Source organism: Penicillium diatomitis, assembly GCF_028827545.1.
Source record: "Penicillium diatomitis strain IBT 30728 chromosome Unknown utg000008l_segment0_segment0, whole genome shotgun sequence".
In the NCBI taxonomy this organism is placed as follows: Eukaryota; Fungi; Ascomycota; class Eurotiomycetes; order Eurotiales; family Aspergillaceae; genus Penicillium; species Penicillium diatomitis.
In genome coordinates, this window is record NW_026623180.1 from 389315 (window position 1) to 403057 (window position 13743).

Sequence of the window (13743 nt, forward strand, 5' to 3'; positions counted from 1 at the left end):
ACAGTACTGTGTTTTTGCTCCAGATACCAAAATCGTTTGCCAACTTTGGATCCTTTCCCCTTCTCCACACCATAAATAATTTAAGAAAACATCGTATGGTTTGAATCGACGTGTTTCATATAGGCCTTCAACATTCTCCCCGTACGAGCGACAACTACTGAATAATCGAACCACACAGATCCGTATAACTAACTACTGATGCGTGGTCAGCAACCACCGAGAACACGATCACGTGTTTCGAACTCGCCGGTTTAGGCCATTGCCCTTCCTGCATGCGTTGGTTTGACCGCTTTCACGATTCTAGATAAAGCCGTTTGAGCGAAACGTTGCATTATGTGCTTCGAAACGGTCAGTGGGTAGAAAAGTAGAACCAGCGATTGAAAGTAAAGGAAACTTAGTGGCCCATGTAGGTCAGGTCGGTCTCATTGGCTGGACCTCCAGCTGGGCGTATGAGTCACGTGTACATTTAGACAGCCCGGGCGGGCCCCACCCGACCTTGATGTGATGAGGTAAGCACAGCAGCCTGAGCTGGCAAACTTCCAAGGCCTGACCTTGGCCTCACCTACCTCTTTTTCTGGCGCGTCCATCTTCTCTTCCCAAATTCCTCTTTCACGCGACAACCACTTTCTTTCGCTGCGCCATCGGACTCGTTTACCTTGAAACTTGATCATCTGGGATAGTTTTCTCTCTATGCAAGCTTGAGTTCTTGGCTTCCACCAAAACGATGGCTTTCTTTGGAGGAGGGGGATCTGGATTTGGACAGACCAACCAGAGCTCTGGCTTTGGCACAGGTACTGGCTTTGGAGCCGCGAATAACGGCACAGGTAGGTGACTTTGAGTTGCGCCTCGTTTTACCCTATTCGATTTTTTTCTCTTCAGTCGTGCACTTGTCTCGGGATTCGCGCGACTGCCAATCTTGTTACTATCCAGGCGTGGACTGGCCTTCCGGAACGACAGCCCCATCGAGCCACTCAGGAGGAACGGTCCCATGCTTCAAACCGTGACAACGACCCATCGCGAGAGTTACGCTTCAGTAACCCGCACACAATGTACTTTGTTCGATGGAAAGTTTCTGGCGACCATCGACGGCGTTCTGCACGGTTGCGACAATAGTAAAGGCACAGGAGGATGGTGTTTTTAGACCACTTCTCTGACACTCGATCCAACTCCGTCATTTAGGCTTTGGGTCAACTCCCTCCGCGTTCGGTGGCGCTACCACTGGAAACACCGGAGGCGGTCTTTTTGGGAACACTTCGAGTGGCTTTGGCGCCGGCACTAACTCAGGTACGTGCTCACGGTGGCTCGACTTTGCGACCTCTTGGACTACGTCTTGAAATCTTCCCATCGTGCGCGAGCGCCCCTTCTTGAATGCCGCTTTGTGGCCCTTGAACGTTGCCATCGGATGCACAACGGACCTTTGTCATCCAAGCGACCACAATCGAGCTGTTTTGGCGGACCCAAAATTTCACCAACGCTGGAGATTTGAGTTGTCATGGCCCCTGAGACGTCACCGCAAGCTCAGACTATATGGATCCCACTTACGAGTTGGCCTGCTGCTTTTTGATTACTTGCGCATGGATTGATGCTCTAGACGCTTTACTGACTCTTCTTTTTACGACCACAGGTTTCGGCTCTAATACTCAGAGCACGTCTGCTTTCGGTGGCGCGCAGAACACTCGCCCGGGCGGCTTCGGCACGAACACGAACACCGGCTCAACTCTATTCGGTAGCACTACCCCGAATACTGGCTCGGGATTTGGAACTGGTACTGGATTTGGAACTACTCCCACTACGACTCCTAGCTTCGGCGGCAGTGCCAATACCAACACTGGTCTCTTTGGCGCCAACAAACCGGCTACCGGATTTGGTGCTTCGAACACCGCCGGCACGGGATTTGGCTCTTCCGGCACCACTGGATTTGGAGCCGGTGCTACTAGCACAGGCTTCGGCGGTACTGGAACTGCGTTCCAGGGCTCGCAGACATGTGAGGGCACCGGTGGCACCCCCTTCAGCGCCTTTACTGAAAAGGACCAAAGCTCCAATGCTACAAACCACTACCAGAGCATCAGTTTCATGCAGCCCTACAGCAAGTTCAGTTTTGAGGAACTGAGACTTGCCGACTATCAACAAGGTCGCCGCTTTGGGAATGCAAGTGGCCAGCCAGGCGGTTTTGGTGCGCCTGCGTTTGGATCGTCAACTGGGTTCGGAGGTCAACAAGCATCTACTGGTTTTGGTGGTACTTTTGGTGGCTCAGCCGCTACTTCTGCTCCTAGCGGATTCGGCGCTACTCAGACAACTGGTGGTTTCGGTGCTGGTACTACCGGTGGCAACTCTCTGTTTGGTGCCAATAAGCCCGCCACTTCCTTGTTCAACACCAACACGGCGGCTCCCGCGCAGACCGGCAACTCTTTGTTCAATAGCAGCAACACGACTGGTGGCTTTGGCGCAAATACAGGCGCAACGGGTGGCTTTGGTGCTAACACCGGCAGCTCACTATTTACCAATAACCAGCAACAAAATAAGCCATTCGGCGCGGGTGCAACAACCTCTGGGTTCGGTAGCGGATTTGGCGCAACACAGACAACCTCGGCTGCCACTCCCTTCGGCGCAACGACTGCTACAGCATCGCCATTTGGAGGTGCTCAGCAACAGCAGACCGGTACATCTGGTTTCGGAGGCTTCGGCAACACTCAAAATCAGGCCCAAAAGCCTGCGACAGGCCTCTTTGCTAATAACACCGGAGGATTCGGTACCAATACTCAACAACAGTCCACCCCTTCAGGCGGACTGTTCAGCAACAATGCTCCCCAAACAAACACCGGCGCAAGCGGTTCCATATTTGGTGCCGGCCAGGCCCAGCAGGGACAAAGCACGTCTTCTATTTTCGGCAACAACCAAAACCAGCAGCCTGCCAGTGGCGGTGGAATCTTTGGTAATACACAGAACCAGCAAAAACCCACGGGTTCAATTTTCGGCACTTCCAATGCTGGAGCATCGACAGGCGGTGCATTTGGCTCTGGATTTGGAACGAACCCGACCCAGCAGAATACCGGTGGCTTGTTTGCTAGCACGCAGACTCAGCAGGCCAAGCCCGGTGGTCTATTCTCCAACTCTACGGCCTCGACCGGCGGTGGCCTCTTTGGAAACCAGACTACTAATCAGAATGCTGGCTCTTCGCTCTTCGGGCCCACTCAAGGTCAGCAACAACAGCCTGCGGGGTCCGGCTTCTTTGGTGCATCTCAGCCTGCGCAGCAGCAGCCACAGCAACCTGTGCCGGGCAGCTTCCAGGCCTCTCTGCTCGACAACAACCCGTATGGTAACCAATCCATCTTCTCCGGCTTACCGAGTCCTGTAGTATCGTCACCTGGACCTCTTGCCACACCGCTTGCATCAAGCATGAAGCAAAAGCAGCGCACACCCCTGCCAGTACACAAGATCACCCCAAGTGCTGCCAATCGGCTGATCACTCCTCCTAAACGCCAAGGGTACGGGTTCTCTTATTCGACATATGGCTCGCCTTCTAGTACCCTGGGCTCTTCAAGCTCTGGCTTGGGTAGCAGCCTTTTGGGCAGCAGTGCTGCAGGCAGCCTTCGCAACAGTATCAGCGGCAGCCTGGGTCGTAGTTTCAGCAAGAGCTACTCAACCAGCAACTTACGCAAGTCATTCCTTCCCGAAGAAGATAGCGTTCTTTCTCCAGGGGCCCTCTTGCCAACCGGCTCTCGCAGCCAGACTGGAACGTTGAAGCGCCTTACTATTGATCGTTCATTGAGAAATGATCTGTTCTCACGCTCGGTGACACCGTCAGCTGCTCCCGTCACCAATGGAGATGACCAGCATTCCGCGGATAAACTCAAGAAAAAGGTCAGCTTTGATTCTGCGCCGGCTGGCGGCGAGGTTGTCTTTGTCGATTCTAAGAGCCCCGAGCCTACAGCTGAGGAACTTGGTTTCCTTCGCTCTACTCGTAAGAGTGGCAGTCTTGTCGGAATTGATCGAGACTCTGAGCGACCAGAGATGGAGTCGACTCGGCACGATCTTGCAATAGTGCCCGAAAAGCCTGAGTCTGCATCAAACGGTGCTTCCGTCAAGCGTCTTTCCTTTATCCCTGGTGGTGACCCTCAGCCTGGTGACTACTGGATGTCCCCTTCTCATTCTGAACTTGCGAAGATGACCCGGGATCAATTGAAGAAGGTTGTTAATTTCACCGTCGGTCGTCAGAATTGTGGTCAGGTGACCTTCAACGGTGCGGTGGACCTGACGACCGTTGATCTTGACAACATTTTTGATGGCATTGTTGATATCGGAGTTCGCAAGATCACAGTCTACCCTGATGAGAATGTCAAGCCGCCGATGGGCAAGGGGCTGAATGTTCCTTCGACTCTGCGAATTGAAAACTCATGGCCTCGCGGACGTGATCGCAAGAACCCTTTGCCCATCACTAGCGGCCCACTCTTCGAGAAGCACGTTGACCGTCTTCGTAAGGTGACAGACACAGAGTTTGTTGACTATGAAACTGACACTGGCACCTGGATCTTCAATGTCCCACATTTCACCACCTACGGTCTTGATTATGACGAGGACGAAGATGAAATCCCTGGACGGAGCACCTTGGGCGCAGGTCCAGATGACAATCGCACTTCCAAGGCCGTTGATCATCACCCTCAGAGTTTCGAGCAGTCTGCGACTCTCTCCATCGATGAATCTTTCGTGGGGTCAATGGCTGGAATCGATGATGACACCTTCGATTTCAAGAAGCGCAAGCTCGTGCCCGGTTCCTTTGCAAACAATGCCTTGCAGCTGGAAGACGAGGAAATGGACTCCGAGTACGAGTCGGAGTCTTTTTTAGAGGAAGGCTCCGCGGGTTCGACTATTGAGCAGGATGACGACTTTGTCACCGAAAGCCAGCAATCTGGCGACTCGACAGTTGGATCTGACGAGGATCAGGCGATGGACATGGCGGGGTCCTTTCCTGATCTTCGTCGCACCGTGGAGCACGATGATGTTCAAAGCACTGACAGTGACATGAACTCAACTCACCCCATTTTGAAGCCATTTGGTACCCCAAGCAAGCCACGCCTCGACTTGAGCGGAGACTGGGCGGAACAGCTTCAGCGTACGATCAGTCCACGAAAACAGAATCGTGACGCTTTGCGTGAGATGCAAGCAAATGCATTCACCGATCGACCTTTGTTGAACAAAGAGTCTCCAACCGCGCAATTTAACGCCTCGCCGAAGAAAGGCTTTGCCAATAGCATCGACTTGATGAATTCGCTTTTTCAGCAGCAGCCGCGAAAGCAAAATCTGACAGGCACGCAGAAGGTGTCAAAACAACAGCCCAAGGGCTTCGAGGTTCGAACTTCCCCCCTACTTTGTTCGTGATCTTTGCATGTCTATGCACCCTCCTCAACTGCTCTTGTTTGTCATTTTACATTCTTTTGATTAATTATGGTTACGGAACTTCCCTGTGCTCCAGCTCCAGCCTTACTCAAGTTTTTGTATTTAGCTTGGATTCTCCCCTGCAGATAGTTGTTTGAATTTGAGAATCTCTACTAAAATTTATGTTTTCTCGTACAGTGGCCTTACAACAAGCAACCTAAAACTTTCGCCGGTGACACTGCACAGATGAACGAGAGCGACGTGGCATTTCATGCTTCATTCAAGCCTCGCTGGGGCACCATGGATTCCATCATCTGCGCCAGAAACGACGTGACAGGATCATTGTCAGAGAGCAATAACCGATGGAAAGAGCGGTTTTCCGTCTTCAGCGAAGGACGAGACGTCGCTGTCTTGCAATTTGTTTCCTCTGAGAAAGTATGTTTTCCAGAAATTCTATATGTGAACGTTCCAATGCTAATTCGCTTCTCACAGTCATCCGACAAGTTACTCGATGCCCAGAAGCAGCAATCTACCGTTCAGCGTGTTGACAATACTCCGCTTGTGCGCCTGCCCAAGCCTGATCTTCGCCAATTTGCGCTCTCTGCATCTCCAAATGAGGAGTCGCTGGTTTGGCAACTTGCTAATATCCTGTTCAATGACGATATTGAGGATGACATTTCGGCCGGTGTGCCTCCAAAGATGCGAACAAAGTTCACTGACAGGATCAAAAAAGACCGATTGACACGCCTGTGGGAGTCTATTGTTCGCGATCGCCATGCCCACCTTCTTGATTCTATCCGCTCACCGGAGGAACGTGCGGTTCGTTTGCTTTGCTCTCACCGTATTGATGAGGCATGCAAGACTCTCATCGACAGCCACAACTTGCATCTGGCCACTGTCGTTGCGCAGATTGGTCGTGACGCCACGTCGAGATCCGACATTGCGAATCAAATTGATGTTTGGCGTCAAAACAATGTTCTATCGGAAATCAACGAATCCGTCCGTGCCCTTTATGAGCTTGTTGCCGGTAATGGTTTGCGGAGCGAAGGTAGATCGGGAGGTGCACTCGAAGATCGGGCTACCACTTTCTCCTTGACCGATCGGTTTGAGCTTGATTGGTTCCAGGCTTTCGGTCTTCGCCTATGGTACGGAATCACCGAGGATGAGCCAGTTGAGGCTGCGGTAGCCAAATTCCTTGATGACCTCGACACGGGGCTCGAGCCCGCGTTCCCTTTTCCTTCTCACCATGCTAGTGATAAAGCAGCCTTGCAGCCTGGTTCGGATACCCTTGGCCGTGAATCTCCCTTGTGGCTACTTCTGAAGGCCTACTCGGCCACGAAACTGAGCGATAATAGTAAAATCACTCCCATCCAGCTCCCTGCGGCCTTGTTGCCAGAATCAATCTCTGGCGATCGTCTTTCGAATCGCCTCTCATTTCAGCTTCACCATGTACTGGTGGCTGCGATCGGTCAAAGTGACGCCCTTCAAGTTGATCAGAATAAGGTTGATCGCTTGACTTGGGACTATGCGTCTGAGCTCCTTGCTAGAGGCGAGCTTAGTGCTGCTATTTTCGTCCTTCTCCATCTCTCGCGCGCCGACGACCGCAAACGCGCCGTTCAGGACACCTTGGCACGCTGTGGCTCTATCCTTCCCGATCCTTCCAGTGCAGATGGATCGGCTCCTAACTCGGTATGGACCGATCTTACCTCTAGACTCCAAGTTCCAGAGGCCTGGATCTGGCTCGCTAAGGCTCTCCATGCTCGCGATCGCGGGGACGCTATCGTCGAGGTTGATTGTTTGATCCGAGGCAAGCACTGGAACGATGCGCACGCCACATTCTGCAGTGTGGTTGGCCCCACTGCTGTTATTTCACGCGATTATCAAACACTCGAGCGTTTGCTTTCTGGATTCGGTGATGGGCCCGAGCGCAAGATGCGAGGTTGGTCCTCCGGAGGCGGTATCTATGAGGACTTCCTGCGGTTAGCTACTGCGCCCCGTGGCCGCCGAGACCCGACTCGCCTGAGCCGACTGGTCAATGCCCTGGTCGACATGAGCGAGCGTACTCGTCACGCAAATGACTCACAGGGATGGGAGAGAAGTGTGGCTCTTAAAGAGATGAGCCGCGCTGTTGCTGGGTGGATCACTCACGAAGATGTTCACGTACGTTTTCTTTCTATCGTCTCTCTCGGTCTTATATGCGACTTCATACTGACATTCTTGATTTTAGTCTGTGGAATCCTCAGCCATCCTTGGCCTTCCTCTCAACGGGGACGCCCGTGTGCTGCAGACCGCCGAGATGAGTAGACGCTATTACGGCATCATCATGGCTGGCGGCCAGTAAGCGAAGCCAAATTGCACGAAAACGATCTGAAGCCATTAAGGAAGACAAAGGACCAAAACGACGAAAATGACGAAAAAAAGCAAATCTCATCAAACTATCCTGTCATCGCCCTTCTTGGCTACAACGCGGACTGGAAATGATCAAACCAGGGATCGAAGGAGGGTAGTGGTCGCGAGCGCTGACATGTCTTTTTCTTAATCCATCTCCCCCGCAGATATGCACTGTGACACGTTTCTCTACTTCCCCCTGTCAGTATGTACACTTTCTTACACGAGCCCATTACATGCCCTTTTTTGCCCTTCTCTTTTCCTTCACTATCACGCCTCCTAAGCCCGATATGATTTGTATTTTATTCTTGCGCGCAGTCATCCAATCAATCAACGCTTCAGGCACATCTCTCAAAGAGTCACTTCGTTATGAGTCAGACAATGAACATTCTCGTGCCAAAATGTGCATGCTCTACTAAGAAAGACGATATGCCTTATCTCATATCCATTGATTGCAACCTTACAGCCACCGCAGCTCTCAAGGCTCAATTCAATGCATGCCCCATCAGGAAATGCTTGCTCGGCGAGCTCACAGGGCAGGCTTTACCCCATTAAACAGGTCGATCGATGGATTAGCGGGGGTCAATCTCCCGAGGCAAGAAATTTTGCGAGGATGCCTGCGAATATGAAATTCCAGATCTATGTTGGTTGAAAGTGAACAGGGGCCTAGGTTCAACTGCACGGCTTGCGCGCGTAACGTACCTCTACCTACTTATACTTCGAGTATGTCAAGTCCGCCGACGGGATGCTGAATTTATTAGAGAGAACGCGAAGAGAATGTAAACACTGAAGAATCTAGGAGTCGACCCGGTCTACATCTAGGTATATTACAAGAATTAGAGAAGCAGGCGACTTCCGATTTCAGTTCATTGCATGTAAGTATATACACCCTGACCGATCAGAATACAAAATAAAACAAAGATGGATTTGCTAGCGACTATACATGTGAAAATCGACTTAGACGCGACAGGATAATAGGATTGAAAGGGAAGACAAGTCTGTAGGAAAAATAAAAGACAAGATAATGAACTTGCTGGACATCGAGATCAAGAGTAGTGGAGAAGATCTAGCTCATTTCAAGGGGGATACCGGATCCATTTCTGCATCGGGTTTTGAGGAAACACGAGGTGTGATGAGGGAGGGTGGATGTGGAAGAAGACGTGTGAAGGTAGTAGATGGGCTTGCTTTCGTTTTCTTTAATTGAATAATTACATGCCTGGGGAGATCAACTTGCCCTCGGCGCGCGCTGAAGGCTTCCAGCCACCGGCGAAGGGTGTTCCGCCAACCTCCTTCTCGTACTGGCGAATGCGAGCCTCAAGCTCCGGACGGAAGTGGCGGATCAGGCCTTGGATGGGCCAAGCGAAGGCTTCACCTAGGGCACAGATGGTGTGTCCCTCGACCTGCTTGGTGAGCTCCTGCAGCATGTCGATCTCACGCTCACGGGCGTTACCAGTCTCCATGCGCTGCATGATCTGCATGGTCCACTTGCTGCCCTCACGACATGGGGTACATTGACCACATGACTCGTGCTTGTAGAATGTGGAAAGACGAGAAATGGCACGAACAATATCAGTAGACTTGTCCATGACGATGACAGCAGCGGTACCCAGACCGGACTGAGAGTCCTTCAAGGCGTCAAAGTCCATCAGCTGGTCGTCAGCAACAGACTTGGGAATAACGGGCGTGGAAGAACCTCCAGGAATTACAGCCAAGAGGTTGTCCCAGCCACCACGGACACCACCGCAGTGCTTCTCGATCAGTTCACGCAGAGGAATGGACATCTCCTCCTCGACAGTGACGGGATTGTTGACGTGACCAGAGATACAGAAAAGCTTGGTACCGGCATTACGCTCACGGCCGAAGGACGAGAACCAGCTGGCACCGCGGCGCATGATAGTGGGCACAACAGCGACAGTCTCGACGTTGGTCACGGTGCTGGGGCAACCGAAGAGACCAACGGCAGCTGGGAATGGGGGCTTCAGGCGAGGCTTGCCAGCCTTGCCCTCGATAGACTCAATGAGCGAAGTCTCCTCGCCGCAAATGTAGGCGCCCATTCCACGGTGGATGTAAACGTCGAAGTCGTAGCCACTACCGCATGCGTTCTTCCCGATAAGACCAGCAGCGTAGGCGTCGTTGATGGCCTGCTGCAGGACGGTAGCCTCGTGGTAGAATTCACCACGAATGTAGATGTAAGCGGCATTGGCATTCATAGCCCGACCAACAACCAAGCAACCTTCAACTAGCTTGTGGGGATCCTTGCGCATGATCTCGCGATCCTTGCAAGTACCGGGCTCACCCTCATCAGCGTTGATGACCAGATAGCGGGGCCGAGGGTCCTTGTCCCAGTCCTTGGTGTTCATGAATGACTGTATTGAAGGGGAAACACTCAATTAGCCTGTGATTTGACAGACCGAGGACCTGCCCGCATATGGGTCGCTCGAAACGGACCGAGCTTGTTCAAGTCCTACTTACGTATTTTAGACCCGAGGGGAAACCAGCACCACCACGACCACGCAAGCCAGAAGCCTTGATTTCGGAGATGAGCTATTCAAGAGGAAAGAGCAATCGTCAGTACGCCTCGGTACACTTGGCCGACCGAATCCGGCACGTTGGTGGAATATGGCAAGCACGCACCCAATCGTCACCCTTGAGGACGATATCCTTTGTTCGGTGCCAATCACCACCATACTTCATAGACGACTTGAGATCCGGGGCGTGGTGTCCGTACAAGTTGGTGAAGATGCGATCCTGGTCCCGGAGCCCGCCATGGTGTCGGACTGGAGGAGCCTCCTGCACAGTAGCGAACGCGCGGGTTGCCGCTCCCTGGGCGCGGAGGGAACGGCTCGAGATCGACGCGAAGGTGGAGGAAGAGGGAGCCGCCGCTCGAGACAACATGATGGCGGGTTGTAGTTGTGTCGTTGAGAGATGCAATCGGGTCTCTGAGTAGAGAGAAGGGGAAGCTCACGGCAATTCTTGCGCCTGCTGAACGATCCGCCATTTCGAGGGCGCTGATTGGAGACATGTCACGTGATTGTAAAGCATGCAAGCGGCTGAGTCAGCGATCGGACTCGATCATCGACGGATTCTTCATGACGCAACTTCCCCTTTGGGAAGGACCTCGATTGCAGTGTGTTTCAACTTTGCAGAATGCGACTAGATCAATGGCTTGTTTGAACATTTTACAAGTCGCCAGGCGACTTGTAACTGTCCCGAGACATAGTAAGAGGTTCAAGCGTCTTACAAGGATTCGTCCATCTACTCCACTTGGGCCACTGCTCACTTACACTATCAATTCAATACATCGCCAAAATCAAAGGCATTCGCTAGGTATGCCAGACTTGCGTGTGGCGTCGTTTCCATTCTACTGCACTTCTCTGTATCGCCACCCCACTGGGTACCGTCTTCTGTCATTCGTCGATATTTGAACATCTGAGATCTGATCACCAGATCGAGTAAACTATATCTAGATTTGTGGCACATACAGACACCCGAGCTTTGGAAGGCCTGGGTTCTCGGCGGCCAAGATCTGCAATGGTTCATGAGGAATCAACACCATTTCCGAGTCAGCCACATTCATCGCCCATGTCAACCACTTTGAATTCATCCATTCACCAACATCAGACAACCAATCCACACCGACCTGGCTTGCGATCGAATAAGCATTGTCAGTATCGGCGAAGTTGTTGAGCTGACTGAGTAATTCACTCTCTTCAACAATGACCTCAGATACCGGGTACTGCTCCACCAGAAAGTCCACCCACTGCGTTAAGCGCGCAGGCAGATGTGGTCGTGCTTGTTGTGACCGCCCAGTTGCGACAAGTAATGCAACGACTATAGAAAACAATGCCTGGGGACTCGTCTGCAAGGCAGGTACGGATTGACTGGCTTGTGCGAGAATGTTGTTGAACCAGTCGCGACCTGGCGCTTGCATGTCGACAGGCAGTAGACTGAATAATTCGCCCAGGCGGAACAGTTCTCCATTGCGCTTGAGTAGGGATTCGCGCTCCAAGATGCGGACACGTACTCTGGACAAGGTCTCCGGGGAGAAATGGCCTTCTGAAACTTGGGCAAGGTGTTCATTCAACATCGTTTTCACGTCTTCCCACGTCTCACCCTTCTGGTGTTCGCGGGCTCGTTTAAGTGTCCATGTTGCGACGATGAGGGCAGCCTTGTCGAGTGTCAGAAGGCTGTCTCGATAAATCTGGGCGAAGGTTTGCTTCAAGTTCTCGGGTTGGCGCTGACGTTCAGGGGCACTAGCTTGCAGCATCATAATATGTGAGATCAATTCAAAGCAAATTTGTGATAGTGCTGCCAGCATGCTGTGTCCGTTTCCATAGGCCGATGGAATTGACATGGACGATTCAGATATTTCGATCTGCTTGCGTTCACGATCATTGGCGTGCATAATCATTAGTGAGTTGAACAGCGCAGGCGAGAAGACAGAATGCTCCATGGCCGTGTTCGGTCCAAGCAGTGGGTAGTAGACACTGAAGATGTAGTAATGATCTTCTTTGTTGTTCGACATATCGGGGAACATCTCAATTTGACGACTCTTGGCTCGACTCAGATGACTATCTGGCTTCACTCCCAGCTTAATGACGCGGTAGTCGGTCGGGTTGTTCGGAAGACAGAATCCGTAGTTCATCAGCACTGTTATGCATTAGCTTTCGCGTCGCTGTTCTATCAACAGACTCGTATGACCCACGTTGTTCATTGTTACGAGGACCATAGTTATTAGAGATCTCTTGACCAGGCCCTATTTCCTCCAGCACGACCATCCCGACATCCGACGTGCCTGCACGCCATTCCACTTTCGCGAGCGGACGGTGATTGGGAAGGTCGATGAGTGGCAAGAGCACAGAAACCCCAGTATCTTCTCCGACCTTTGAAGCTTCCATAACACTGGAGAGAACTTTAGGAGAGAATGCCCGCGAAGAGATGATGGTTGAAGCCCAAAGATACAGGTCCCTGTTCGCCACAGTCAGATGGCGGACACCCGAAAGTGTTCAATCCTGACTTTAGGGTAGCCACTCACCATGTATAGTCTTCAAGGCCGTCAAATCCGGCCTCCTCTAGTTTCGACATGCACTGCTCATACCTCTCATCCCAAATCTCATACCGTTGCACGGACGCTTCTGGAATACCAGTGCCCTGAATCCAGTCCACATCCTCTTCCCCGAAGAACAGTGGCGTAGTCAGGTCTCCCGGCTGTGGTAACGTTCTCAAATAAGGGTACCAAAAGCCCTCAGCTCCACGCAGATATTGACCCATGAGGAAAAAGGTAGTGGTCTCCTCAACAGCCACCGAGTCAATAAACGCCTGTGGTAGCTCCACGCCATGTCGAGAAAAGGATATCTGTGACGATTGGAATCCGATGGCATTGAAGTATGACATTGTCACTCCCATCGGGGCACTCAGCACCCTGGTCTCCGGGCTGATGGGATGAGGCCAGTCGGCCTTGACTTGGATGTGGACCCCGCGCGAGGCGTCTTGCGCAACACGCACACAATCATTGAGCGAGCCACCTTGACTGAGAATCCAATTAACAAGCTCGGTATGCGCTTCCAAGGAGTGCCCGGATCCTTGCCTGCTATATCTCGTCAGTACAGGCTTACTTAGGGTCGTCAAATTGCCTTAGTCATGGATGGCGCTGCTGCTGAGAGCCTCAGCGCCAGAATGAGCGAAGGGTAACAATACACTTACTCCGCAGATGAAACCATTCTGGAGGCCTCAGAGTGTCTGTCACCACCAACGAATGGCCGATAGATTGATTTCTATATCTGATCGTCACAGATGGTGAATCTGAGCCTGAGCAAGGATATAGGGTCGTACCGATATAGCTCATTGAAGATTTTGGCGGGGCCGTTGACCCTCAGATGGGGCCCACTTTTATTTTCCTAGAAGTCACTGCAGCCTCTTCAGTGGGGAACATATCGACACTCCAAGCCCCCGGTACTTTTGTAGTAGTGTTTGTCCACGAGG

At 52.0% G+C, this 13743-nt stretch overlaps 3 protein-coding genes across 3 annotated transcripts; 1 reads left to right on the forward strand and 2 right to left on the reverse strand.

Moving 5' to 3' along the window:
- Window positions 1-724: 724 nt before the first annotated feature.
- N7539_006202 (uncharacterized protein) lies at window positions 725-7854 on the forward strand (the record flags this gene model as incomplete). Its single annotated transcript, XM_056935804.1, has 7 exons — window positions 725-824; window positions 1180-1284; window positions 1625-5346; window positions 5572-5808; window positions 5866-7533; window positions 7601-7710; window positions 7755-7854. The coding sequence occupies 7 exons, from the start codon at window positions 725-727 to the stop codon at window positions 7852-7854; spliced, it is 6042 nt and encodes a 2013-aa protein (XP_056788728.1).
- A 1115-nt stretch (window positions 7855-8969) lies between these two features.
- N7539_006203 (NADH-quinone oxidoreductase subunit NuoF) lies at window positions 8970-10656 on the reverse strand (the record flags this gene model as incomplete). Its single annotated transcript, XM_056935805.1, has 3 exons — window positions 8970-10127; window positions 10234-10305; window positions 10396-10656. 3 exons carry the CDS (start codon window positions 10654-10656, stop codon window positions 8970-8972), a joined length of 1491 nt encoding a protein of 496 aa, XP_056788729.1.
- Window positions 10657-11224: 568 nt separating this feature from the next.
- On the reverse strand, window positions 11225-13481 carry N7539_006204 (SET domain protein; the record flags this gene model as incomplete). Its single annotated transcript, XM_056935806.1, has 4 exons — window positions 11225-12411; window positions 12467-12729; window positions 12797-13351; window positions 13465-13481. The coding sequence occupies 4 exons, from the start codon at window positions 13479-13481 to the stop codon at window positions 11225-11227; spliced, it is 2022 nt and encodes a 673-aa protein (XP_056788730.1).
- Window positions 13482-13743: the final 262 nt, after the last annotated feature.